General features: G+C 37.9%; 3 protein-coding genes across 5 annotated transcripts; 2 read left to right on the forward strand and 1 right to left on the reverse strand.

Annotated features, from left to right (window-relative positions):
• The first annotated feature begins 1,048 nt into the window (after positions 1-1,048).
• Positions 1,049-11,321, forward strand: LOC130562266 (uncharacterized). Of its 2 annotated transcripts, none has more exons than XM_057347174.1 (12): positions 1,049-1,521; positions 1,626-1,756; positions 4,629-4,740; positions 6,349-6,444; positions 6,788-6,928; positions 7,145-7,296; positions 7,402-7,538; positions 7,757-7,850; positions 8,768-9,097; positions 9,175-9,337; positions 9,428-9,552; positions 10,552-11,321. In XM_057347174.1, the coding sequence occupies exons 1-12, from the start codon at positions 1,251-1,253 to the stop codon at positions 10,873-10,875; spliced, it is 2,076 nt and encodes a 691-aa protein (XP_057203157.1). In that variant the 5' UTR covers positions 1,049-1,250; the 3' UTR covers positions 10,876-11,321. The 2 variants fall into 2 exon arrangements, with proteins under 2 accessions (XP_057203157.1, XP_057203156.1); XM_057347173.1 differs by having other exon boundaries at positions 1,051-1,521; positions 7,130-7,296.
• A 374-nt stretch (positions 11,322-11,695) lies between these two features.
• LOC130562270 (zinc finger protein 160) lies at positions 11,696-14,677 on the reverse strand. Its single transcript, XM_057347178.1, has 4 exons — positions 14,261-14,677; positions 14,037-14,164; positions 13,547-13,625; positions 11,696-13,418 (listed from the first exon to the last, which is right to left on the reverse strand). The coding sequence occupies exons 1-4, from the start codon at positions 14,520-14,522 to the stop codon at positions 12,652-12,654; spliced, it is 1,236 nt and encodes a 411-aa protein (XP_057203161.1). The 5' UTR covers positions 14,523-14,677; the 3' UTR covers positions 11,696-12,651.
• Positions 14,678-18,351: 3,674 nt separating this feature from the next.
• On the forward strand, positions 18,352-24,484 carry trim35-13 (tripartite motif containing 35-13). Of its 2 annotated transcripts, none has more exons than XM_057347176.1 (6): positions 18,352-19,276; positions 21,089-21,184; positions 21,265-21,495; positions 21,585-21,607; positions 21,701-21,819; positions 22,285-24,484. In XM_057347176.1, exons 1-6 carry the CDS (start codon positions 18,884-18,886, stop codon positions 22,818-22,820), a joined length of 1,398 nt encoding a protein of 465 aa, XP_057203159.1. In that variant the 5' UTR covers positions 18,352-18,883; the 3' UTR covers positions 22,821-24,484. The 2 variants fall into 2 exon arrangements, with proteins under 2 accessions (XP_057203159.1, XP_057203160.1); XM_057347177.1 differs by having other exon boundaries at positions 21,271-21,495.
• The last annotated feature ends 118 nt before the right edge of the window (positions 24,485-24,602 follow it).

Consider the following 24,602-nt stretch of genomic DNA (forward strand, 5'->3'; position numbering starts at 1 on the left):
ACAAACATTCTTCCAAATATCTTCTTTTGTGCTAAAACCCCCCCGCAGGTTTGAAACAACTTGAGGGTGAGTGAATAATGACAGAACTATCATTTTTGGGTGAACTATTCCTTTTAAGTCAGCATGAAGCAGAAGTTCCAATGGTGTTTTCTTACAAATTTTGGTGTAAATATGAGCGTAACCATATTTTTATAAATACTATGAATAAAATGTGAGTGTAATGGTATCTGGGGAAATGATTGAAGTCAGTATAGTCCCGCCCCCAGCCTTAGACACACCTCATGCAGACAAGAGATGTGATCTAGCCACAACAACCAATGTGATTTACAGGGGGAAAGGAAGATTGATGATAGATTATGAAAAAGAATGACCCACAAATATAAATCATTTATAATAAACATAAACAATATTCCGTAAAAATAATTGTAGCCTACTTTTAATTTCATGGTGCCTTTAGGCTTAGAGCACCATAGCCACACCGCCCTGTTGAAAAAAACAGCATATGCTGGTTTGGTATGTTTTGGTGCTGGTTTAAGATGGTCATGTGCTGGTCCTTAGCTGGTTTAAGCTGGTCAAACCAGCATCAAAACATACCTAGCATATGCTTGTTTTTTCAACAGGGTGCGTAGCAACCAGTGTTAATTTTAACACAAGTTAACGTTTCGTATTATTTATTTAATACATTGTGTGTTACTTTCAACACACATCGTGTTCATTTCTTACACAAGTTGTGTTGAAAGTAACACAAAACGTATTGTCCCAAGAAATAACACAGGTTTTCAGAACCGAGCAAAACGTGTTTTTTTTAACACGACACAACTGTTTTTAGAGTTTATAAGCATTAACAGCAAATTGTACATGGGGCAGTTTCTTCATAAAAAAATATTATGTTGATTCGGGTGCACCAAATGTTATATTTTGGATAATTTAGTTTAAAAAATATAAACTCACAGGACTTTAACAAGCTTAATGTAACAAATGCCAAAGTAAACCCGGTTGATGAAGAATTAGCTCCAAGAAACGGGTCACCTCTACGGTGTTTTACGGTAATGCATCCCACGATCCTGTTGTGTGGTGTTTTACGGTAATTCATGGTCTTGTTGTTGTGCGCAATGCTAGTAATGCTTCTTCCATCACAAAAAAAACTGAACACAGCGGCCTTACGTACCAGAGAAATAAAAACAGATATACCGTGCTGGCTGTCGGGCTGAGACACGGGTATTTAATTCATTATATTGATGTTTTCGTAAATGATGGACGTCATGAATTCGGTTGATTTTCAAACACAGTTAACATCCATAATGGAAACGATGGCGAAAACAGCTGTAGCTGAAATAAGCAAACTGCTCGAGGAGAATTGTTTGTTTTTGCGCTTAGAGATATCGCGATGCACGCGTGAAAACGAAGCTCTGCTACAGAAATGTCAGTTTTTGGAGATTGAACTTCAAGCCACCCGGAAAAACGCCGTGAAGATGGACAGTAACGTTACTGAAGCTTCGTTCACACATTCAGAACTGACAGGTGATGTGTAATTAAAACGAAACATTCATTCAAAGAGTAAGAGACATTTATTTTCAATAGATTTCTGAATTCTGTATCTCTGCTAATGTCTACATGTTTTACAGACACTGGACATCAGTCTGTAGTTGACAGTGTGTTTGCTAAGGAATGGTCCACGAACATGTGGAGAGACGAGGAGTCGAATGTTGGTCAACATGACAATGAACATGTAGTCTCTTCAGTCAACACAACAGAGGTTGGTCTTTACTGGGGGATCGTGTTAACTTGGGACATGCGCGTGCACGCATTTGATTCACGGCGACAGATTCGCGATTGGGATTTTCCAAGGAGCGCTGATTACACTTGACGTATGGCGTCAGATTTATACAGGGCTCTCAAGTTTTGAATTGAGTCCAGAGTGAGATTTTGGCGGCGGCGGGGGTTTGGTTGGGGACGGGGGTCTGATCTGAAAAATGTGACACATAAATTTGTACAAATAAAAATATATTTATTTAATTCAGCATTTCTTAGTGCAGGTTTGTGTGTGTGCGCGCGAGAGAGATAATGGTTAGTGTTGTTTATTTGTAGGTGTTGGTAGCATGTTTTGAGGCCTTCAGCACAGGGGTTGCCGGTGGCTCCCACTTGAAACGCTGTGGTTGCAGGCCAGCCATTTTCACTGTCATGATGGATGACACTGTTAACGCTGACTGTATACTGTTTAAGATATATATTTTCAATTACTGAAAAGTTTTTATGTTAATTAAAATGTCACTATGACAATGTGGACATGTGAAGCTTGACAACATTTAACTACAAACACATTATGTTGAAAACTAGGAAAAATGAGTGCAGATACTTACTGTGTGTGCTGCAGATGTTTTAACCTCTCCACTGAGGAAAGGCAGAATGGGGGAGGGGCTGTCACTGAGGACGTCAGACAATTTCTTAAAGGGGCGTTTACCCCAAAATGACAGGTGGACAGCAATTACAGGGAGGAATGCAAAAAGCTTAATATTATTATGAAAATAGAATATAAATTATCCAAATTATTTGTTTTATTAAATACATCGTTGAGGACAATAAGAACATTCAAAAATATTTTAATTTTGTGCAATGTTTCCACTTTTTACACTCACTGAAGTTAGCTTAGCAGTGTGAGGGACATTCCAAAATCACATACATTGAATCAAAGAAAATGGTATTAAAATGATAAAACTTGAAAATTATTATTCCACTAGGTCTGAAATATTGTACGTTTTAAAGGTGCCGTTCTTTGGCTGTTTTCGAAGCTTTGATTATGTTTTTTGGGTGTTTAACAATGGATGTTTATGTTTCTAGTTTCAAAAAACACTTTATATTTCAAGTCTATCGTTCACAGCTGTCCCTCTTCTCACAAAACGACTGGATTTCTTCCGGTCTATTGGTTCCCCGCTTAGAGCGTGTGTCTGAAGATGTCCCACCCACATCATATCAGCGAGCTTACGCTTCTCAGGCTGTTGTGATTGGTCGGTCCCCCTCTCAGTGCACGTGTATTCATAAGCTTTGGCTTTTAGCAATAAACAGTAACAATTGTGTCAACTTCACTTCATCAGTTAAACACATGCGGATCGATTGAAGTGTAACGGAGGTCTGCTAGTGCATGTGCAAACGTCAATCTTTGTTAGAGATCGCAATATTTTTCCTACTATGGCGAGGGAAATGACACCGGATGGATTGGCGTCAGACTAGTTATATTAATTAACACTAATAACAGAAGCGTTAGTTTTGCCTTTTTATATTGGACCTAAGTTGGATAATAAAACAAGCAGATTGACTAGGAGACATTTGCAAGCAGGACTTCAAAGGACGTTTCATAGAAGTGTTTTAGAGGTATGCGCGCACACACAATGTATTATCAGTGTATTATACAGAACAGCTTTCACAGCCGATGTTAAAGTCATGGAAGCTGTTATTTGACCGTTGGTTATCTTAGAATGTGCGTAGCTGAATTCTTATTACCAGCTGTAGGACTGTGATGAAAGTGAAAGTAATGAAGCGCGCAGCTCAGTCAAATGTTTACAATCTCTGATAGCCAAACACTACTCCAGCGGCTCTTCCTCTTCTCTAAGGAAGGCCTCGCCCCTTTTTTGGTGTATTCCTTTGGGCAGAGATTGTTCAAAAACTCGGAATAGTGACATCATTTCCCCGGGAAGTAAAGGGCTGTAGTCCGATTCCAGCCGTTCTCTGTAGTCCTTGAAAAGCGAATTCTGTTAAAGACAATATCTCGCTTGGCACTGAACTTTGAGCTTTATCATTTTGCAGATATTGTTTATGCTGTAACAGCAACATTACACACTAACTAAAGTTTGAAAATTGGCATCATGGGGAACGGCACCTTTAATGTTTTCATGTGGCCTACCACAAAAAACTGCATATTCTAGTGAAGATAAGATAATATTGTAAAAAAAATGTAACTTCACTACAAGCGATAATACACTACAAATCAACAATGAGACATTTAATCCATCATCCAATACATCAATCAATCAATCAATCAATCAATCAATCAATAAAAGACACCACTATGTCATATAAGTAAGTGGCGTTTTATTAAATATTTGCTTTACTGTCTATAACTGAAACTACAGAAATATTTAATAATTTAAAATTTAATAATACATTTTATAATAAAAAAACATTGCAGATACACTACAGACCTAGTGTCTCAGTGCTGATAAGAAAATACTTAAAAATTTTCTTAAATGTCCTGACAAGTTTAAAAAACACTGAAACGGCAGTCCCATTTTAAAGTGGGCGTGGTTTGTGCTGTCCGCGCCATGAAAAAACAATAGTAAACTTGCTTTAAACTGCGTCCAGAAAACGAGAGCATAAACCGAAGAATAAAATCGGTCTAACATAGATTACTATATTTCCATTTAATGTTTTTTATTCAGTACCGCTTGGGAAATCACATTCGCGAATCTGTCGCGGTCTAACATCTGCTGGGAAATCAGGCAAAATTATCACCATGCACGCGTGCATGTCCCCAGATAACATGATCCCCACTTGATCCATAACACATGCACTCATTAAACAAAGCAATGAGTAAAACAGCTTACTGATTCTCTTTTATGTTTTCCGTCTATAAGTCAGCAAATTTGCTGCATGAGAAACCAGACATGGTCTTGATTAAAGAGGAGATCTTCGAAGATTGCTATGGGAGGAATAAAACTGAAGAAGACCAAGGAAACCGTTTGAGAGGTATGAGACAATTTGACAGCAGCTGGTATTAAAGGGATAGTTCACCCCCCATCATTTATTCACCCTTTTCATTCAGAACATGTATGTGACTCTTTCTTCTGTGGAACACAAAAGAAGATATTTTGAGAAATGACTATGGTGGTTTTGTGTCCATACTATGGAAGTCAATGGGGGACAAATTAGTAGAATGTTAAAATGTTAGTGTAAAACTGTTTTAATCAAGAAAGCTATTATTTCAGTAAAATTCAAGTTCATTTATATATCGCTTTTTACAATGTTGCATTGTTTCAAAGCAGAATGAAAAACTATTTAACGAATTGAAGCCTAATAAAGTCATGATGTATTCTTTAAATTGGCGGTATGCGCTTAAATTGAATGTATTATTTATTATTGCACTTTAAATTAAAGATTGTTCTAGTTTATCAAATAGATACTGTGAATTAGGGCTGGGCGGTATGATGGAAAATTCCGTTACCGCGGAATAAAATGTCAACCGTAAGAGATTTTTCTATTCCGTGTATTCCGCGGTATGTAAATAAGTAGGCGTGGTTAACTCGGCGCCCTGCAAGTTGGGCGTTATTCTGAAAAAAACATGAATTAATCCATCCATAACAAATGAACGTATCAAATATTCTTTTGATCTTCTTTCAGTCTGTAGTTTTGTGATCCGCTCCAGTCCGGCGCTTCTCTCACTCGCAGTGCTCGTGCAGTGATCTGCGCGAGCATATAAAAAAGCTCATTCTCACGTATTTCAGAAGTCAGATTGCTTTGTGAAGTTGTTACTACTTTTAATAAAGTTTAACTTCACGCGAGCCAAGGTGAAACTTGCGTTGAAATGCGCGATGATGCTCGCCTCGTGAGCGTTTTTACGTGACGCGCCGCTTTCCCCCGTTTTGGGAGACGTGTGTGGAGTCACCAGAGACTCGCAGTGCAAAGACAAGCGCCACAATAAACAAACCTAAAGACGCAACACACTAAAAATGCTCATCTAATAGAGAGTGAAGCGCGATAAAGACCTACAGTACAGACCCCATGAACACCAGTTTATAACACCAGTCATATACTGTACTCTATTGTTTGTACATATATTCATACTTCATTGTTATACTTGTTGTCTATCTTCCTTCTGTATACATATTATATATTTAGAAGATAAATATAAATAAATTATAAATCTCATTATCAGAACTTCATCTGATATCTTCAGTACATTTTCATAACTTGCCTGTTTTAATTATGGTGAGCATTTAAATAAACTGTAATAAATAAATAAAGGAAATCAATCTAAATCAAACATACATCCACATAAAGACACTCTCATGAAATGTCCTTTACCTGCAAATTTTATAATATTTATTGAAAGGAATAAAAATCACCTGGCATAATATTCATTAACATTACACAGCAGGTTAAATATACACATGTAATGATATAAACATACACATATTATGATATAAAGCTGTTTTAAACTATCTAAAAGTCAAGTGTAGAACGTGTATGACAAATGGCTGGCTTCAGCATATTGGCGGTAGAGTCATATAAGCATTTTGGTGAAAAAGTACTCAAACTGAACACGATTGTCCTAACAACGAGTACTTCATTCTGAAGAAATGCTGGTTCAAGTGGAGTGTAAAGGAGACCCAAAATGGATCCGGATCCCAGTGAAAAACGACTGCTATGACTTCGACGAATTCATTATGGAAGGTATTTTTACATATTTACAGAAATTTCAGATTATTACAACAGAACTTTTTATATTACATTTTTTTTACAATTACAATATTACTAAAAGCATTTCTAGTATTTGCATTTCTAAATTCTGCATATTATTATTAAAATTCACATTTTCTTTAGACATTTTGCATGGTGTTTATCACAATATTTAGAACGATCATTTCAATCTGGTGACATGATGGTAATCAGTCATTCTTTTAGTATATTGTTTTAAAAAAGTCACTTGGTTTTGAAAATACAGTAGTACCAGGACAAAATATATAGTTCTTTTAATTAGGTTAAAGTTGAAACTGTGTTTATTTTACCTCTCAAGCCTCAACGAAGTTTAACCTGCCACCTGGAACCAGTGTGGTCCTAACGGACTCTGAAGGATTTGATGTTGATGCTGATGTTTTCGACGAATTAGTGAGAACAACTAATGTGTCTTTCAAAATTCTGTATAGTGATAAATCAGGTAAGAAACTCACACGACTTGCTGCCATGTTTAATAAAAAATGTATAGTCTAGTTTCCTAGTCATACATCTTTTTGAATGTTACTTGACAATAGAATCTGTTTCATAAAAATAGCAGCTGATTGAGTTTTCATTATTTTGAAAAATGTCAAATGTAAATAAATACTGTCTTGTTGAGTGTACTACCATTTTTGATTCTAAGATTATATTGTCCAAGATGAGTCAGGGATCTCTGTGTCCTCATGCCCTGAGTTGTCCTCATCATCAGTGAAATCAAAATATTCAGACTCTACAGCAATTGCACAATGTGTAAAGACACGCAAAAGACAGCTGGTAGAGGAACATCCTGACTGTAATGTGGCAAAAGATGTAAGTCATTTTTCTTCTCTTGCTTGGATTGAGCCAAGAATGATGTTCTATATTGACAATGTTAGGGTACTGACAGCTGGTATATTTGCGTTGTCTTTTTAACAGCTGGTTTACGAAGCTCTGCACTCAAAACTAGGAGGATTTGGTATATTGAAAGAGTATGAGCAAACCAACACGCTGTCTGATAAGACACGAAGAAAGTTGGTCAACATCCTTGTGGCAGATATGGTAGAGAGTCATGGGTAACTGACCAATGAAATAATCGACTGTCTAATTTATATATGAAATATGCACCAACCCTAAACGTTTAAAACATTTTTTTTATCAATTGTTATGTTAAACTTGTCATGTTAAAGTTTGTTTTAATTTCCGTCCATCTATGTAAATATGCAATGCTTTTTTATCACAATTCAATTTTATTTGTAACATTTCTTTCTTTCTTTTTCTCGTTCTGTGGTAGGAGGATCCCACCAGTTAATATTCGGATAAGCTACGCTCTTGGAATTATTACTCTTTTCCCCCATTTGAAGGATAAGTGCTCACCAACCGGTTATGTGAGTATACACATTCAGATGGATTATTACCATTAATGGCAAAAAGAATGTTTGGAAATGTTACTACTGACACACTACAGCAAAAGTAATAAATCAATGGGTTTAAAGGGGTCATATGACACGGCTAAAACGAATATTATGGTTTGTTTTAGATGTAATGCAATGTGTCTACACGATTTAAGGTTAAAAAAACGCTGTATTTTCCACATACCGTGCATGTTTGTATCTCCTCTTTGCCCTGCCTCTCTGAAACGCGCAGATTTTTTACAAAGCTTATCGCTCTGAAAAGCGAGGTGTGCTATGATTGGCCAATTAACCAGTGCGTAGTGATTGGTCGAATACTTCAAGCGTGTGACGGAAATGTAACGCCTCTTGCATGTAAAGTAATGCAATGTAAATGTAAAGCAATTGTACTGACAGGTACACCACCTTACTTGCATATACATTTGGGCGGTGTTAGTCAAATCATACCATGTACTGACGTAGATTTGTGGGGGTGTGGTTACACGAGGCGTTTCAGGCAGGTCTGGGTGAGCATTCGCTTTTAGATAGAATGCATCTTTTGTTCCCACACTTTAATTTGTGCAATTTTACGTGTCTAATACATGCATTTATTACACACCAAAGACACAGAAAAACACGTGTTCACGCCATATGACCCCTTTAAGATAACATTGAAACTACTTTGATTTTTTGCAATCAAACTGCATCCCACATGAAAAATATTGTAGTACACTTTGGTATTTACCATAATAAACCTAAATAATCCTGTATCAGGATTCATAGATACTGTAGTGTTTTTGAACCTTACCATAGTAAATATTAGTGTACTGCAGAACATATTACGTTTTTTAATTCACTATAGTTTAATACTATAGCATCCATTAACTATGCCAACTTTATGAATCTTTCGACAGGAACAATACTACGATCCACGCAGTGGCCTGGGTTACCTTGCTTACCGATTGAAAACTGTTCAGCGCAACTCTGGAAATCACTGTAAGGTCGCATCCAAGTTCGTTTATCAAGATGGTCCGAAGACTTTGCGTGAGATATCTTCATCTGAGCAGTTGTCGGGTAATGAATGCACAGAAGCCATATCCTTCATGAAGCGTTCTACGGACATGACAGTTATTATGGAGAGAATGAGAGCAACATTCAAGTACAGACAGAATGCGATGCATGATCCAGAGAAGTCTTCATCCATCCTTGATTACTTTCCTCGATTCTTGGATACACCAGGATTGGTAAGAAGTGTTAATAATCTCGATGATCTTTTAATTCGACGTGTATTTGTCATTAACATGATTTCTTTCTTTAATAGATTGATCAGGACTTTAAAATGCTTTTTGGAGATGACATCTCAAGCAAGTTTGTTTCGAATTGGCCAACATTCTACAAGCCAAGGATAATAGCTAACTGCAGAAACTTGCCGTTTGGTGCACATGTGGATGATCTTCTGTTTGGTCAACAGGAGTCTGATTATGGTAAATATACTTGGATTTTGGCATTGTTTGTACTGGCTTTGGGTTTAACTGTATACTCGTGAGTTGGGGTGTTATATTCTTTTCTGCTAGGATGGGACAGTGACGTGGCAGCTATTCTCTTGCTCGTTCAACTGTTACCTCCAACAGTAAAAACGAGGAAGATTGGGAAAGTCAGTACGGCTCAAGCCGCTGGTCGTGTTGTCAAGTTCCTGAAGGTGTGTCCTAAAAGTACTCTTTTTAGATTTATTTGTTTAGCCAGCAGCGACTGTAGTTTGCGATTGTATTGTCTGTCTCCATCGTTGTTATATGCAGGTTCATAAATATTCTTGATATAGAATGAAAAATAATACAAAAGAAAATTCTTCAAAATATCAGCTCTTCAATGAACCGAAGAGAGCGCATGTCACTCCTCTCTTCATTAAGTTACATTGGCTCCCTATAATCGCTCGAATCAAATTCAAGACTCTGCTCCTGGCCTACAAGCCCACCATTGGTTCGGCACCCCCCTATCTTCACTCATTAATGCAGACTTATGTACCTGCCAGATCCTTACGCTCTGCAAACGAACGACGTCTTGTACTGCCATCCCAAAAAGGTAAAAAAATCGCTCTCACGAACCTTCTCTGGATCTTTTCCACATTTATGGAATGATCTGCCCGCTGCTACAAGATCAGCAGATTCTGTAGCCATCTTTAAGAATGGGCTGAAAACACATCTCGTCTGTCAACGCCTGACCGATCATTTCTGATTTCTATCTCTTTTCTACTCTATCCATATATATATATATATATATAAAAAACTTAGCTCTGTACACTGTAGTAGGCTTTGTGAGACATGTTTTATTGCAATTAAGCTTTTTGTTGTCCTAATGTTGACCCAATTGCTTCCATTGTTTACCCAACTTGTAAGTCACTTTGGACAAAAGCGTCTGCTAAATGAATAAATGTAAATGTAAGATATTTTGAAGAATGTTGGTAAACAAAAACCGTTGGTACCTGCCCATTGACTTCTATTGTATAGACACAAAACCAATGCAAGTCAATGGGGACATTTTGGGGTGATGCCTTATTAACAGGTGTTAAATTGAAAAGTAGCTGTCTTTAGTCATCTGTGTAAATGCGGCCCATCTTCATCTAGGGAAGAGAATCCTTCTTGCGAAGTGGACCATAAAATGTCTAAATGTTTGATGATAATCTCTTGTTAAACACACACAGGTGGGGATGAACATAAATACGTTCCTCGAGCAAGTTGGATCAACAAAGCCCTTCCTCCTCTGTGTCGGGGAAACAAGGAGCAGCATTCAGAAGTTTTATGTCATCGTGGACCAGAAAGCGATTCCCTGCATGATGAAGACAGCTTTTGCAGCTTTTGATGAACTGTTTAAGGCACACTTTGTCTTTGCTGCATCCTATGATGAGGCCTTGTACAACTTCTACACATTTATTCAAACAACCGTGTATGGAATAGATGTGGGCACTGCCAAGGAGAGTCCGAGAGTCAAAGAAATCAGAGTGAGAATTCAGAACACTGAGCTTTGAATGTATTGCAGCTCCAATGTTAGCCTGCCACGTTTGCAGGGTACACCAGAAGTTACGTTTTACTTCAACAGCTGAAGTTTCATGGTTTGTACCCAGTGAGTTCCTTGCGATTCAGATGTGGCGATAATGAATGTTCATCAGTGTTGCTATCGTATTAGAGAGTGTGCCGCTAAAGAATTTAATACTAAGTTGGAATGTGTTTCCCCTGATTTCTTTGAACCAGTCAGGCTAAATGTGTTTTCATGTTCATGTATTTCTCTATTGAGGAGGTGTCTAATATTTCAATTTTATTTGTGTGGATGATTTCATGTTTCATATGATTGTGAACGTACATCTTTCCGTACTAAATGTTTATTTTCGATTGCATAATTGTTTAAATTAATGCAGTAAAGTGATGTTTGAATATGTTAAATATGGTGCACCTCAATTAAACAAGATTTTGCAGATCTTCCTGTCATTTGCCTTTTGTAGAAACATCCAATTATTAACAAAATGGCTATTAAAAGTACTGCTGTTAAATGTTTATCTTGTTTGTTTTAACAGTGTGCTAATACCAGATTAGAGATACAAGGTTGAATAGGTTTAGCATGGGTGGCAAATGAACGTTGCTGCCTTTAATACCATAGAAATAGTTTTTATAAATGTTAGCATAAATAACCAGGGTTTAGCATAGTTTTGGGTTTTTATGTGTAGCGAAATCATAGTAACCAATTGTCTCGAATGGTTTCTCATACACGTTTGGAATGACATGAGGGTGATGTGTGAACTGTCCATTTAAACTCACCCGATCTACATGTGTATTTTATGGAATTACAGGACCCGATGTGAGAAGCAATGAGAGGTGTGCAGATTTTATCACATACACGATACCCTCAGATGACCAAGTGCGAGCGGACATACAGCAGAGACAAGCTGAAGAACAAGCTCTTGATGCAAGACCTTTATCACATGGAGACGGTACAACAGAGCTTCATTTCAACACTACCCAAAACCAAACAAGTAATAAAGAAGAGAAAATGTTTGAATGTGTATTCTGTGGAAGAGCCTTCAACAAGTTAAGTTATCTGAAAACACACATGCGGACACACTCCGGAGAAAAACCTTTTGCCTGTACAGTCTGTGGCCGACGCTTCGCTCAGAAAACATATCTCAGAAAACACCAGCGCATTCATTCTGGCGAGAGGCCGTACACGTGCATGGACTGTGGAAAGAGTTTTGCTCAAAAAAGTGCTCTTAACGTTCACCTCCGAAGTCACACTGGAGAAAAGCCTTATAGTTGTGTCGAATGTGGTAAAAGTTATACATACAAACATGGTTTTAATACACACCTGTGTGTTCGACTAATACGTTCTGCGGTGAAGGATTTCTGAATTCAAGACCTAATGATGCTGTTACAGAACACTGTGTTATTCTGCCCATCGAACCTTTAAAATGAATATTTTTAAAGATTACTGCTGGATTAAAAGTCTATTTAAGTTCACGGATATCTACTGTATGACTAAGAAAAGTGTTCAAATGTTTTCGACGGAAGCTTCTGCATGCTGTTACCTACAGTATATACAGTATGAAACAATGCTTTCTTAAAAAGTGTCTAAATGTGTTCATTTGAACAAACATGTTAAGATGCTCTTTAGAATTCTCAGGATGTATTTATTACCAGTATGTTGAACCGGCTGTTCATATTTGACTAAACCCCTGTTGATAGTCCATCACAGAAACATCAGTCTATACACATTTTCTATTTTAAAAAGAAAATGTAAGAAAGCGTATTAAATGCTATAAATTCACCAGTTTCTTTGATTTCTTCTTTCTGGGTTTGTTTTTTTCTCGTTTGTTATGAACAAGTAAGTGGTTACCAAGTGTGGCGCTCTGAGCGAATGCCTTTCCACAAGTTTGGCAAGTAAAAGGTCGTTCTCCGCTGTGGATGCGTTCATGATTGTTTAGGCAGAACTTCTGGGTGAAACCTCTTCCACAGGTTACACAGATAAATGGTCTTTCTCCTGTGTGGCCGCGTTCATGAGTTCCTAAAATACCTTTAGTGGAAAACCCTTTCCCACAAAAACGGCATTTATAAGGCCTTTCCCCTGTGTGGACCACAGCGTGAGTTTTGGTTCGTGTATCCTGGTGTTTGGGGGCATTTTGGAAAAGAAACACCTTTTTAATATAGCGATTTAATGTGAGCCTCAGTGGCTTTTCTGTCTTCCCTGGTTGTTCCCGTGTCTTGATTCTGCTTTCATCATTTTCTGCAGCGGTGGCAGTATCTGCACATTGTTCTATTAACATACCATCATCCTCGTCCTCAGAGGGAAACGGGGCGTTGTGCTCTTCTGAAAATGTGTCGAGTAAACAGTGATCATCAAATTCCAATGGATCTTCAACCGGAGGTATAAATAGTTTCACAGTGTTATCAACAACAGTTTCAGCGTGTTCGTTTGGGGAATCGGAAGGCCTGCTTAGGTTTTCATTAGACGCGTGGTTGTTATATTTTTGGGGTTCACATTCAGAAGAGTTCAAGTGTCTTTCTGATGCTTGGGATATATCCCCTGTAACAGTATAAAAAGGAACAACAAATAAATACAAGTTATACAAGATCCTAAATATTTATTCTACCCTTCACTTAAACCAGGTTAACTATTAGAAAAACATCTACACAAACTTTGAATTTACTTACTATAGTTGGCATATGTGTCCACTTCATGGGTGTTCTCCTCTTTGATTAGGGCTTGGTTCGAGCAGGTGTTTTCTTTGTCCTGTAATATTGATAAAATGTGTGTTATCTTAACGACATCATACTAATATGAGATTTTAAAATGATTTGAACTTTTATGCTGGAACACAAAATATTTCTGCAGCTCTTTTTCATACACCGAGATGAGCCCTTATGCTATATTCCAAATTATCTGAAGCCAAATGGCTTTTTTTCCAAGTTAAATGCGTTCTCATTTGTAAGTCGCTTTGTATAAAAGCATGTGCTAGAAATAAATCATTATTTTTGATGAACTGCTCTCATGGTTTAAAAAACATGAATGATGATGAAAAAGAACCACTGGTTACTTCAAGAGCGGCATCAATTATTTCCCAACAGGTTATGATGTGGCATATCAATTTGTAACAATACATGAGGATGAGTAAATCAAAACTATTATTATAAGAAAGGGAACCTTGTAAGGTGATGCAGGATACGGGTCGACATCGCCTGACAGCTCATCTTCTCTAGGCTGTTTCCTCTGATCCCACATACTGGAGCACCATTCATTTCCAAATATCCCGTTGATAGAGAGCCGCACTCCTAAGCAGTAAAGCACACAAATACATGAAAAAAAATTCCAGACAACATTCTGTGATCTTATCTATAATAAAATGATATGAAATATAATAAATTTACCATCTTCAGTTTGAACACAAACAGATCGATATGTTAAACCAGTTTCTTCTTTTGCCATGCACGTGCTTTCTGCTTTGCCTGTGGTCTCGAGGGAAAGCATTCTGTCCTTAAGAATTCTGTTTTCACTCTTGACAAATGACAGTTCTTGACGTAGAAGCGCAACTTTGCTTTCTACAATACCGCATATTTCCTCTATTGCGGTTTTAGTCATTATCTCCAGTATGGAGCTCAGCTGAAACCGAATTGATAGCGAATTAGACATTTTATCAGCGTGAAACTAAAAGCCTTTGACTAAAAAGTATCTAGACTGTTGTCACTGAAAAACATCCATATTATAACAGCTTGCTAAGTCGAAAATAGACGAGCAAAAAGTACACGACTTGGTCCAACTTTCCGCAGATCAACATTCTTCTTCTTCGTCTGTTTTATGGCGGTTGGCATGCAACGTTAAGGTGGGTGCATTACCGCCACCGTCTATACTGGAGTGTGGACTACAGTAGTTATCTACACCTTTACCTTATACCGTATATGAAGAGTTTGCTTCCAATATGAGATCATGTTTTTTATTATGTTATGTTTTTATTGTATTTTATTGTGTTAGTTAGCTGTATTTTGAGTTATGGCTTAAATCAAAACAAACCAACTGCAGTTTGATTGATATTATATATAAAAAATATGATTTTTGAAAAAATAAAAAAACGACGTTATCTCATTTTGGAACCAAACTCTTCATTTGTAGTTCATATACTTTCAATACTATGGTACATTTACACATTACTATGTGTCACGGTGCCAATGTATTAAATGAACACAAGGAAACTTTCTGGNATATATATATATATATATATAACCTTTACATTCTATTTATTAACCCGATTCCCTCAGATATACAATTAAATGATGATCTGTTTCCAAAATGAGAGAACTCCGCTCACGTATTTTTTGAGTTATATAACTTAAATCAAAACAAACCAACTGCAACGTGATTTTTTATTTTTTTAAAAACGAGTTATCTCATTTTGGAAATAAGCTCTTCATAATACGTAGGCTATAATTTCCTATTTGACCGAGTCTCAAATCACCAACTTCCTGTTTGGCTTTAGTTTGATTCAATTAAGAGAACCGAGTCTTTCAAACGGTTCAGAGAGTGTGTTCCAGTGATTCAGTGAATAATTTCAAAACTGTTCGAAAAGTCAGCAAATGGCATAACGTAATATGCTCTCAAGGTAATCTCTGTAATAACGTGATGTGTGTGACGAGAGTTTCGATGAAAGTATGAAAATATTTTGTAATATGTTTTATACAGTTAATGTATACAGATAAATCAATTAATGATTTGTACACATGTTTTGTTTTATGTTATTAACGTCTATAGTTAAATATTAAAAATATGGTAAAAAGAAAGAAGAAAAAAAATGTATTTACCACTAATGACCACCAGGTGTCAGTGGCTCTATGCAGGAAATACAGCGCATCTTAAAGGAATAGTTCGCCGTAAAAAATGGTCCCCATTGACTTTCCATAGTAGGAATAATAATTATATGAGTCTATGGGGACCATTTTTCGGTGAACTATTCCTTTACATTTTTTGTTACATTTTAATCTGAATGACATCTATCCCATTCATAAAATGTTCACACTGTTCATCAAAATGAAATGTAAAGATGACGCTCACTCGAGGTCATGTCAACAGGTGGCACAACATACTTTAATTAATTCATTGTTGCAAGTTAAAAATCAGTTTTATTGATTTGAATTAATCTCATCAAACCATTATTTTGATGAGATGTGCTGCAGAGATTCCATTTCTCCCCTTCCTTCCGATGACACCCAGAAGGAGATCAGTGCTTTCAAAAATCCTCAACCTGGTGAAAACAGAATTATGGCGAGGTATCAGAAACTGCAGTAGACCCAAAGTAAGATAAGGCCATATCCAAGACTAAACTGTAGAAATGTGTGAAAATAAGAAAAAAAAACCTCCAAGAAACTTCCAATATGGAAATGCTACTTTATGAGAAAACATGCCCAGGATTGCTTATAATAATGACAACATGGGTAAAACAACCAGTGTGTTATTTCCCTTACGCAAAGCAAGCAAATTTCCCTATATTGTCATATATACACTCACCTAAAGGATTATTAGGAACACCTGTTCAATTTCTCATTAATGCAATTATCTAATCAACCAATCACATGGCAGTTGCTTCAATGCATTTAGGGGTGTGGTCCTGGTCAAGACAATCTCCTGAACTCCAAACTGAATGTCAGAATGGGAAAGAAAGGTGATTTAAGCAATTTTGAGCGTGGCATGGTTGTTGGTGCCAGACGGGCCGGTCTGAGTATTTCACAATCTGCTCAGTTACTGGGATTTTCACGCACAACCATTTCTAGGGTTTACAAAGAATGGTGTGAAAAGGGAAAAACATCCAGTATGCGGCAGTCCTGTGGGCGAAAATGCCTTGTTGATGCTAGAGGTCAGAGGAGAATGGGCCGACTGATTCAAGCTGATAGAAGAGCAACTTTGACTGAAATAACCACTCGTTACAACCGAGGTATGCAGCAAAGCATTTGTGAAGCCACAACACGCACAACCTTGAGGCAGATGGGCTACAACAGCAGAAGACCCCACCGGGTACCACTCATCTCCACTACAAATAGGAAAAAGAGGCTACAATTTGCACGAGCTCACCAAAATTGGACAGTTGAAGACTGGAAAAATGTTGCCTGGTCTGATGAGTCTCGATTTCTGTTGAGACATTCAAATGGTAGAGTCAGAATTTGGCGTAAACAGAATGAGAACATGGATCCATCATGCCTTGTTACCACTGTGCAGGCTGGTGGTGGTGGTGTAATGGTGTGGGGGATGTTTTCTTGGCACACTTTAGGCCCCTTAGTGCCAATTGGGCATCGTTTAAATGCCACGGCCTACCTGAGCATTGTTTCTGACCATGTCCATCCCTTTATGACCACCATGTACCCATCCTCTAATGGCTACTTCCAGCAGGATAATGCACCATGTCACAAAGCTCGAATCATTTCAAATTGGTTTCTTGAACATGACAATGAGTTCACTGTACTAGAATGGCCCCCACAGTCACCAGATCTCAACCCGATAGAACATCTTTGGGATGTGGTGGAACGGGAGCTTCGTGCCCTGGATGTGCATCCCACAAATCTCCATCAACTGCAAGATGCTATCCTATCAATATGGGCCAACATTTCTAAAGAATGCTTTCAGCACCTTGTTGAATCAATGCCACGTAGAATTAAGGCAGTTCTGAAGGCGAAAGGGGGTCAAACACCGTATTAGTATGGTGTTCCTAATAATCCTTTAGGTGAGTGTATATATATGTCAACATTACATCTCTCACATATCAGATTTAGTGTATAGTGTGATGTCCGTAGTACCATACTCGCTCTATGTGACTTGTTTGCGTGCGGCAGTCGTGACTAAAGGTCAGATGTCTGGAGTCTGTAAGGACACATGGTGAGCAGTATTTTTATCAGTATCAGTCAGGACGCTTGAAGAACATCATTTCAGCTGAGAAAATGGAGGGTGCATTGCCTATTTTAGAGGAGGAACCCTGTTGTTCATCGTGTGGTCAGATCTTCAACGTTCCTGTAGTCCTCTGCTGCATTTTATGTGGGCACAGCTTCTGTGAAATCTGTTGTCAGGAGCTTTGGGAGAAGAAAGGTTATGAATGTCCCTTCTGCAGAGAGATCTCTGAATCCTGTCTCACAAAACACACGGAGCAAAAGATAAAGGTACTAAATACAGCATGACACAGCTCAGTGATGAAGATAAATATCAGAACCGCCTGGATACACAACAAATGTAACCACATGATGTCATTTTCACCCAAATTTTTCACCTTCATGTCATCCAAAACCTGTACACGAGTAGTCTTTCTGTGGAACACAAAATATGACATTTTGAGAAATGTCTGAGTGGTTCATGTTCATAGAATGGAAGTCAATGTGGTCCAATGTTGTTTAAAGTGACAGTTCACCCAAAAACGAAAACGGTGTCATCATTTACCCACCCTTCTTTTCATTTCACAATTGTACGACTTTCTTTCTTTTGCGCAACACAAACAAAGATATTTTAGAGACTGTAAGTAACCAAACAACAGCACTGACTTGCATTGGTTTTGTGTCCATACATTAGAAGTCAATGGGTGCCGGCATTATTTGGTTACCGACATTCTTCAAAATATCTTCTTGAAAGTCAAACAGGTTTGAGGGTAAATAAATGATGAGTTTTCATTTTTGGGTGAACTATCCCTTTAATGCTGTCACTGTGGTCCAAATCTGTCTATATAAAAATCTTACGAGGTGGTAAATATTCTTAATCCACTCCATTAGAACGAAATAAGATCATGACATGCTCCCCATGCTACAGCACATCCGTGCTAAGCTCAAATAACTCCAACATATGACCCTTGATGTTGCATAATATCATGCTTACGCCCGTCAGAAGATATCAGGTGACAGTCTGATGAACGCCCGCTGAGGAAGTGTTTACTGCAGCCAATCACAAGCCAGATGTCCCAGAAGTGATCTTAAGTGGGTAGGTGGAGCGTCGTGCGAACCCCATCGGGGAATGAAGGACTCACAGAAGCGATGGCTACCAAGCAATCCCATCTTGAAGAAGACCTCTCCTGCCCCATCTGTGGAAGCATCTTTGAAAAGCCGGTGGTGCTGTTTTGCAGACATCGCTTCTGTAAACGCTGTCTGGAGAGCCTGTGGAACGGCGTGGGAGCTTGCGAATGTCCTCTCTGCTGTCAGCCATCATCTATGGGAGAGCTCGTAGTCAACACCACGCTCGAGAAGACCTGCGAAGGATTTCTGAAGGAGCGCTCCAAAAACGATCCTTTGGCATGCAAGGAGCATGGAGAGAGATTGAGTCTCTTCTGTTTGGAGGACCTGGAACCCACTTGTAGCAAATGCAAGTCTCTGGGCAACCACAAGGGTCACAGGTTATACGCTTTAGATGAGGCCTCACAGGACTGTAAGGTAGGTCTACACGGTTTGAGAATGTCTGAAGAGGCCAGCGGTTGCAAGCATCTCTCTTTTATTTGTAAATAAAAACATTTTCATGGATCCTTGGCTGGTTTTATTAGCATGCTATTATTAGCTGTGTATTCTTGCCGGGTGTGCGCCTCCTGGCCAGGCTGAAACAAGACGCCCGTGTGCTTTTCCAGTCTCACTTACCCTTCTTGACGTAAAGCTCAGTTTAGAGTTGATGAAAGGAAACACTCGTGCCTACAATTCTTAGCTTTTAAGGTCAAGAACAAGGACAGATCAGGGTCCTGCAAGGCCTGTTCTTGTCACCCCACATAATGTTTTGGCTAGAGAGATAAAAAAGGAAAAAATAGATATTATGATGGCTTGTTTAACTCACGGTATCATCACTTCGGAATGATGCCTGAAAATATTAGATTCCCTCAGCAGTAGTTTCATTGCTGTGGAGGATTGTTGAAGAATTCATTTGCAAAAACAGATAACTCTGTTTTTGAAAATGTTCAAAAATCATGTTTTTTTATAGTGTGTTCTGATTAATATCAAACAAACTGCAGTAGTCTGATTAAGTAATAATAACTAAAAAAAAAAGAACACAATAGAACGCAATATTTTTTTTTAAATTCTGGTTTTGCAAATAGGCTCTTCTGTTGTTTGTAATGCTAGTTTTCATCTTTTTGGATTCTGGTGCCCTTAAAGGGGTAGTTCGTCCAAAAATGAAAATTCTGTCATCATTTACTCACCTTTGAGTTGTTCCAAGTGTATACATGTCTTTGTTGTGATGAACACAGAGAAAGATATTTGGAAGAACGCTTGTAACCAAACAGTTGTTACACCCCATTGACTCCCATAGTAGGAAAAATTACTTTATAATTTTCTGTTCTGTTGAAAACAAAAGAAGATATTTTGAAGAATGTAGGACAGCAAGCAGTTCTGGGGCACTTTTGACTTCCATTGTCATTTTTCTTACTATGGTAGTCGATGGGGTCCAAGAACTGTTTGGTTATAAGCATTCTTACAAATATCTTTCTCCGTGTTCATCAGAACAAAGACATTTATAAAGATTTGGAACAACTGAGTGAGCAATTTTTTAATTTCTCTAAATGTATCCTTAAATGTGTTAACTGACAAAAATGAATTTCTTACTACTCATTTTTGTCTTGTTTTCTACTACAAAACCAGGTTACATTTACATTAAGAAAAGTGACCTAAGATATTTAGTCTTGTTTTTATAAAAGAAGTGTTTAAGTTTATGTTTATGTTTAAAACAAGCCAAGGCAAGTCTGCCAGTGGGGTAAGAAATTAAAACTTGTATTAGGTATTTAAAGGAATAGTTCACATTCAAAATGAAAATCTTGTTATTATTTACACACCCTTTTGTCATTTCAAACATGTATGACTTTCTTTCTTCTGCAAAACACAAACAAAGTAATTTTAAAAGTGTACGTAGCAGAAACCCGTTTGTCCCCATTGACTTGCATTGGTGTTGTGTCCATATACAATAGAAGTCAATGGGGACCAACGGTTTTGGTTACCAACATTTTTCAAAATATTTTCTTTTGTGTTTTGCAGAAGAAAGATATCACACAGGTTTAAAATAACAACAGGGTGAGTAAATGATGACAGAATTTTCATTTTAAAGGTGAACTGTTACTTTAAGAATAATAACTAAATTCAAGTTTATTTTTCTTACCCCACAGGCAGATTTTTAACTCGTTTTATATTTTCCGTCATAAAACAAGTCTAAATATCTTAAGTCACTTTCCTTGTATGACTTTTCATTGCTGCCTTCATTTTTTTCCACAGGAGGAACTCAAAAACGCACTAAAACCACTTCGAGAAAAGCTGAAGCTCTTCCAGAAAGCTAAACTTACCTGCGAGCAAACAGCAGAGCACATTAAGGTACTTTCATTTCACTCTGTTTGTCATGAGAAACAATGTATTGTCCACCACAGAAAAAGTTTGTCATTACAATCTCATAGAATCAGGCAGATCATACAGAGAGCCAGATACGAGTCGAGTTTGAGACGCTGCATCAGTTCCTGCGGGATGAGGAGGCATCCAGGCTTTCCATGTTAAAGCAAGAGAAACTTCAGAAGAGCCAGATAATGAAAGACAAGATTGAAGATCTGGAAAACGACATCACATCTCTCACCAACACTATAAGAAGTATCGAACAGGAGATGAGAGCTCAGGACATACCGTTCCTCAAGGTGACCGTTATGAAAAGAATAAAATCCCCCAAAATGTATACAATCCACACCTTGCTTTTTTAGTAACCAGGTCTTTTTTATTCACCTAGAATTACAAAGACACTATAAAAAGGTACTAACCACCACCAACACATATTTTCAATATCACCTTTACCCGGTATCACAAAAACCTAAAATAACTCTGCAGTCATTGCTGTATTTACAGAACCTGGCGTATTCCCCAGGATCCAGAGATGGTAACACGCTCTCTCCTTGATGTAGCAAAATACCTGGGCTCCTTGAAGTTTAAAGTCTGGGAAAGAATGAAGGATATTATTACATATAGTAAGTATATGTAGAACAAACATGGTTTAGATCATATACAGGAGACCACTCCAAAATTACTTTCAGCTTTTCTGAATTTACTGTTGAAATGTTCATTTACTCACCCTTGAGATGTTCCAAATCCGTATAAATGTCTTTGTTCGGATGAACACAGAGAAAGATATTTGGAAGAATGCTTGTAACCAAACAGTTCTTGGTCACCATTGAGACATAGTAGGAAAAATGACTATGGAAGTCAATGGTGGCCAAGAACTGTTTGATTACAAGCATTCTTCCAAATACCTTTCTCTGTGTTCATCACAACAAAGACATTTATACGGATTTGGAACAACACGAAGGTGAGTAGAAGGCATTTTGGGGTGAACCGTTCCTTCAAATCCTGCTACAGGTCCATCCGATTGTTTACAGGATGTTTGTATTGTACAGTCTTCATTTCACCATGTGTTAACCTTTCCAATAATCTAGCTCCAGTGATCCTCGACCCAAACACCGCAGCGAGCTGTTTCCTCCTGTCAGAAGATCTCACCACATTACAGTGCTGTGCTCAGACCTATAACATCCCAGACAACACCGAGCGCTTCGATGTGAGTGCTGAGATGCTGGCCAGCGAGGGCTTCAGCTGCGGCCGCCACAGCTGGGACGTGGAGGTCAAAAACAACACCTACTGGGTCATCGGAGTGGCAAGCGCGTCCATCAACCGGAAGGGAAAGCACGTGCTGACCCCGGCGGAAGGATTCTGGACCATCCGACTGCGTAATGGAGAGTACAAAGCCTGCACCGCCCCGTGGTCTCCGCTCAATCTGAACAGGGAGCTGCAGGTCGTGAGGGTTGTATTGGACATGGACAGATGTAAGGTGACGTTCTATGACCCACGGGAGAGAACGCCGCTGTTCAACTTCACAGACATCATCATTCCGAGAGCATTCCCGTACTTCTGCAGCGCCTGTAAGGAACACCCGTTGAGAGTGTTGCCGGCGAGGGTGTCTGTAAGCGTAGACTGATAGGCCTGTAAAAAATGTCCCGCTCAGCGCTTCTCGTCCCGGGCCTTTACTCATGTTACACGTGTTGTATGTGGGCAAGTTAGATAAAAATAACACTTCCACTTGCTTTGGAGTTTAGGAAAGCTGGTACGCTCTTAAAAATGGGAAGTGCTACAAAAGAACCACGTCTTAGTTTTTTATAGTCTGTAGAACCTTTCCCGCTACAAATTGTGCCTTTATGGTATTGTGTAGCGCCTTTTTGTGTTTTAATAGTATATGTCTCATTAAGAGGTTGATTTAGACAACAAGGTCGTGTTTCACCTCAAAATCAACAGCAAAATAGGAATAAAATGGTTTTGCATATTACGCTCTTACAAAAAAGGTTCTTCAAAATGTTCTTCGATGCCATATAAGAACATTTTGGTTCCATAAAGAACCTTTAACATCTGAAGAACCTTTATGCTTCAAAAAAGATTCTTTGGGACGAAAAAAGGTTCTTCAGATTATAAAAAGGTAAGAAAGAGATGGTTCTTTAAAGAACCTTTGTGGAACCAAAAATGGTTCTTCTGTGACATCGCTGTGAATGTGTAAGTCTACATGTTTTAGAATCATTTTATTGACAATACAATACATTTGTCAGTAATTTACTGTAAAGAGAATGAATCTCATTCTTATTTATGGAATCTAAAAGAAAAAATCTAATACTTACCTTGTAAAGTACATTTGTAATGTTTGTAATGTTTTTAATGCAGACATGAACTGCAATAAGAACTCTTTCTGGACACATTCATTTTCTTACTGTACAACAAAAAAGTTGTTTTATTCTGCATTACAGGAAATGATGTGCGTATCCTTTAAAAAGTTTTAAAAAATCTTAAAAGAGCAATGTGGACATTTTAGCGATGTCTAGTGGTGAGGTTGCGAAATGCAGCCAATGGCTCATTCCACCCCTCCCTTTTGAAGCACTACGGTGGCTGACACAGCTCTAAGAAGTGTTTGCTTCTTTGCTGAAGGAGATAACGTATTTACAAAATATGCTCTATAGAGCAGTTCGTCCGTTTAGGGCTACTGTAGAAACAACATGGTGAATTCCATCCAAGGGGACCCGTGGTGTATGTAGACAGAAGCTAGTAGAAAGCTCATTCTAAGATAACAAAAATGTAACACTTAATTGGGCGGTTTCCCAGACAGGGATTAGTTTAAGACAGGACTAGGCCTTAGTTAAATTAGGATATTTAAGTCTTTTTTAAAAAAACATACTTTACAAAAAACATTACTGGTGTGCATCCTGAGACAAAACAATCTCACTGATATGTCAGTACAAGTTGTTTTCGATCAAGACACCTCTAACATTTAAATTAGTCTGGGACTAGTCTTAAGCCCTGTCTGGGAAACCGCCCCTAATATGTCTAGGTCTTTATACACCTCTGAAGACATAGTTATGTACAGTATATTATATTGCATTTCTGTCAATAGATCCTCCTCCAAAGAAAAAAAAGAAAAAATCACACACAGCACTTTTAATGGTTCTAAAATAAACTTTTTCTTTACGCAAAACTATTTGAAGAGTTGGTTTCCAAAATGAGATAATTCCGTTTTTAAAATGTTTAAAAAAAATCATATTTTTATTGTTATCATGTATTTATTGTGTTTGAATGTGTTAGTTAGCTGTATTTTTAGTTAGTATGGCTTAAATCAAAACAAACCAACTGCAGTCCGATTGATATTAATTGGAATGCACAATAAAAAAAAACATGATTTTTGAAAAACAAAAGTTCTCATTTTGGAAAAAACCTTCATTTT

The sequence above is a fragment of the Triplophysa rosa genome, linkage group LG11, assembly GCF_024868665.1.
Source record: "Triplophysa rosa linkage group LG11, Trosa_1v2, whole genome shotgun sequence".
Lineage (NCBI taxonomy): Eukaryota > Metazoa > Chordata > Actinopteri > Cypriniformes > Nemacheilidae > Triplophysa > Triplophysa rosa.

Coding starts and splice junctions, on each gene's coding strand:
- LOC130562266 (XM_057347173.1), top strand. CDS start 1,251: ATGATGGACGTCATGAATTCGGTTGATTTTCAAACACAGTTAACATCC. Junction 6,445..6,787: donor CGACGAATTCATTATGGAAG/GTATTTTTACAT, acceptor TTACCTCTCAAG/CCTCAACGAAGTTTAACCTG. Junction 9,338..9,427: donor TCAACAGGAGTCTGATTATG/GTAAATATACTT, acceptor CTTTTCTGCTAG/GATGGGACAGTGACGTGGCA.
- LOC130562270 (XM_057347178.1), bottom strand. CDS start 14,522: ATGTCTAATTCGCTATCAATTCGGTTTCAGCTGAGCTCCATACTGGAG. Junction 13,626..14,036: donor ATCCTGCATCACCTTACAAG/GTTCCCTTTCTT, acceptor TCAATATTACAG/GACAAAGAAAACACCTGCTC. Junction 13,419..13,546: donor GGACACATATGCCAACTATA/GTAAGTAAATTC, acceptor ATACTGTTACAG/GGGATATATCCCAAGCATCA.
- trim35-13 (XM_057347176.1), top strand. CDS start 18,884: ATGGCTACCAAGCAATCCCATCTTGAAGAAGACCTCTCCTGCCCCATC. Junction 21,608..21,700: donor TACAAAGACACTATAAAAAG/GTACTAACCACC, acceptor CTGTATTTACAG/AACCTGGCGTATTCCCCAGG. Junction 21,820..22,284: donor GAAGGATATTATTACATATA/GTAAGTATATGT, acceptor CCAATAATCTAG/CTCCAGTGATCCTCGACCCA.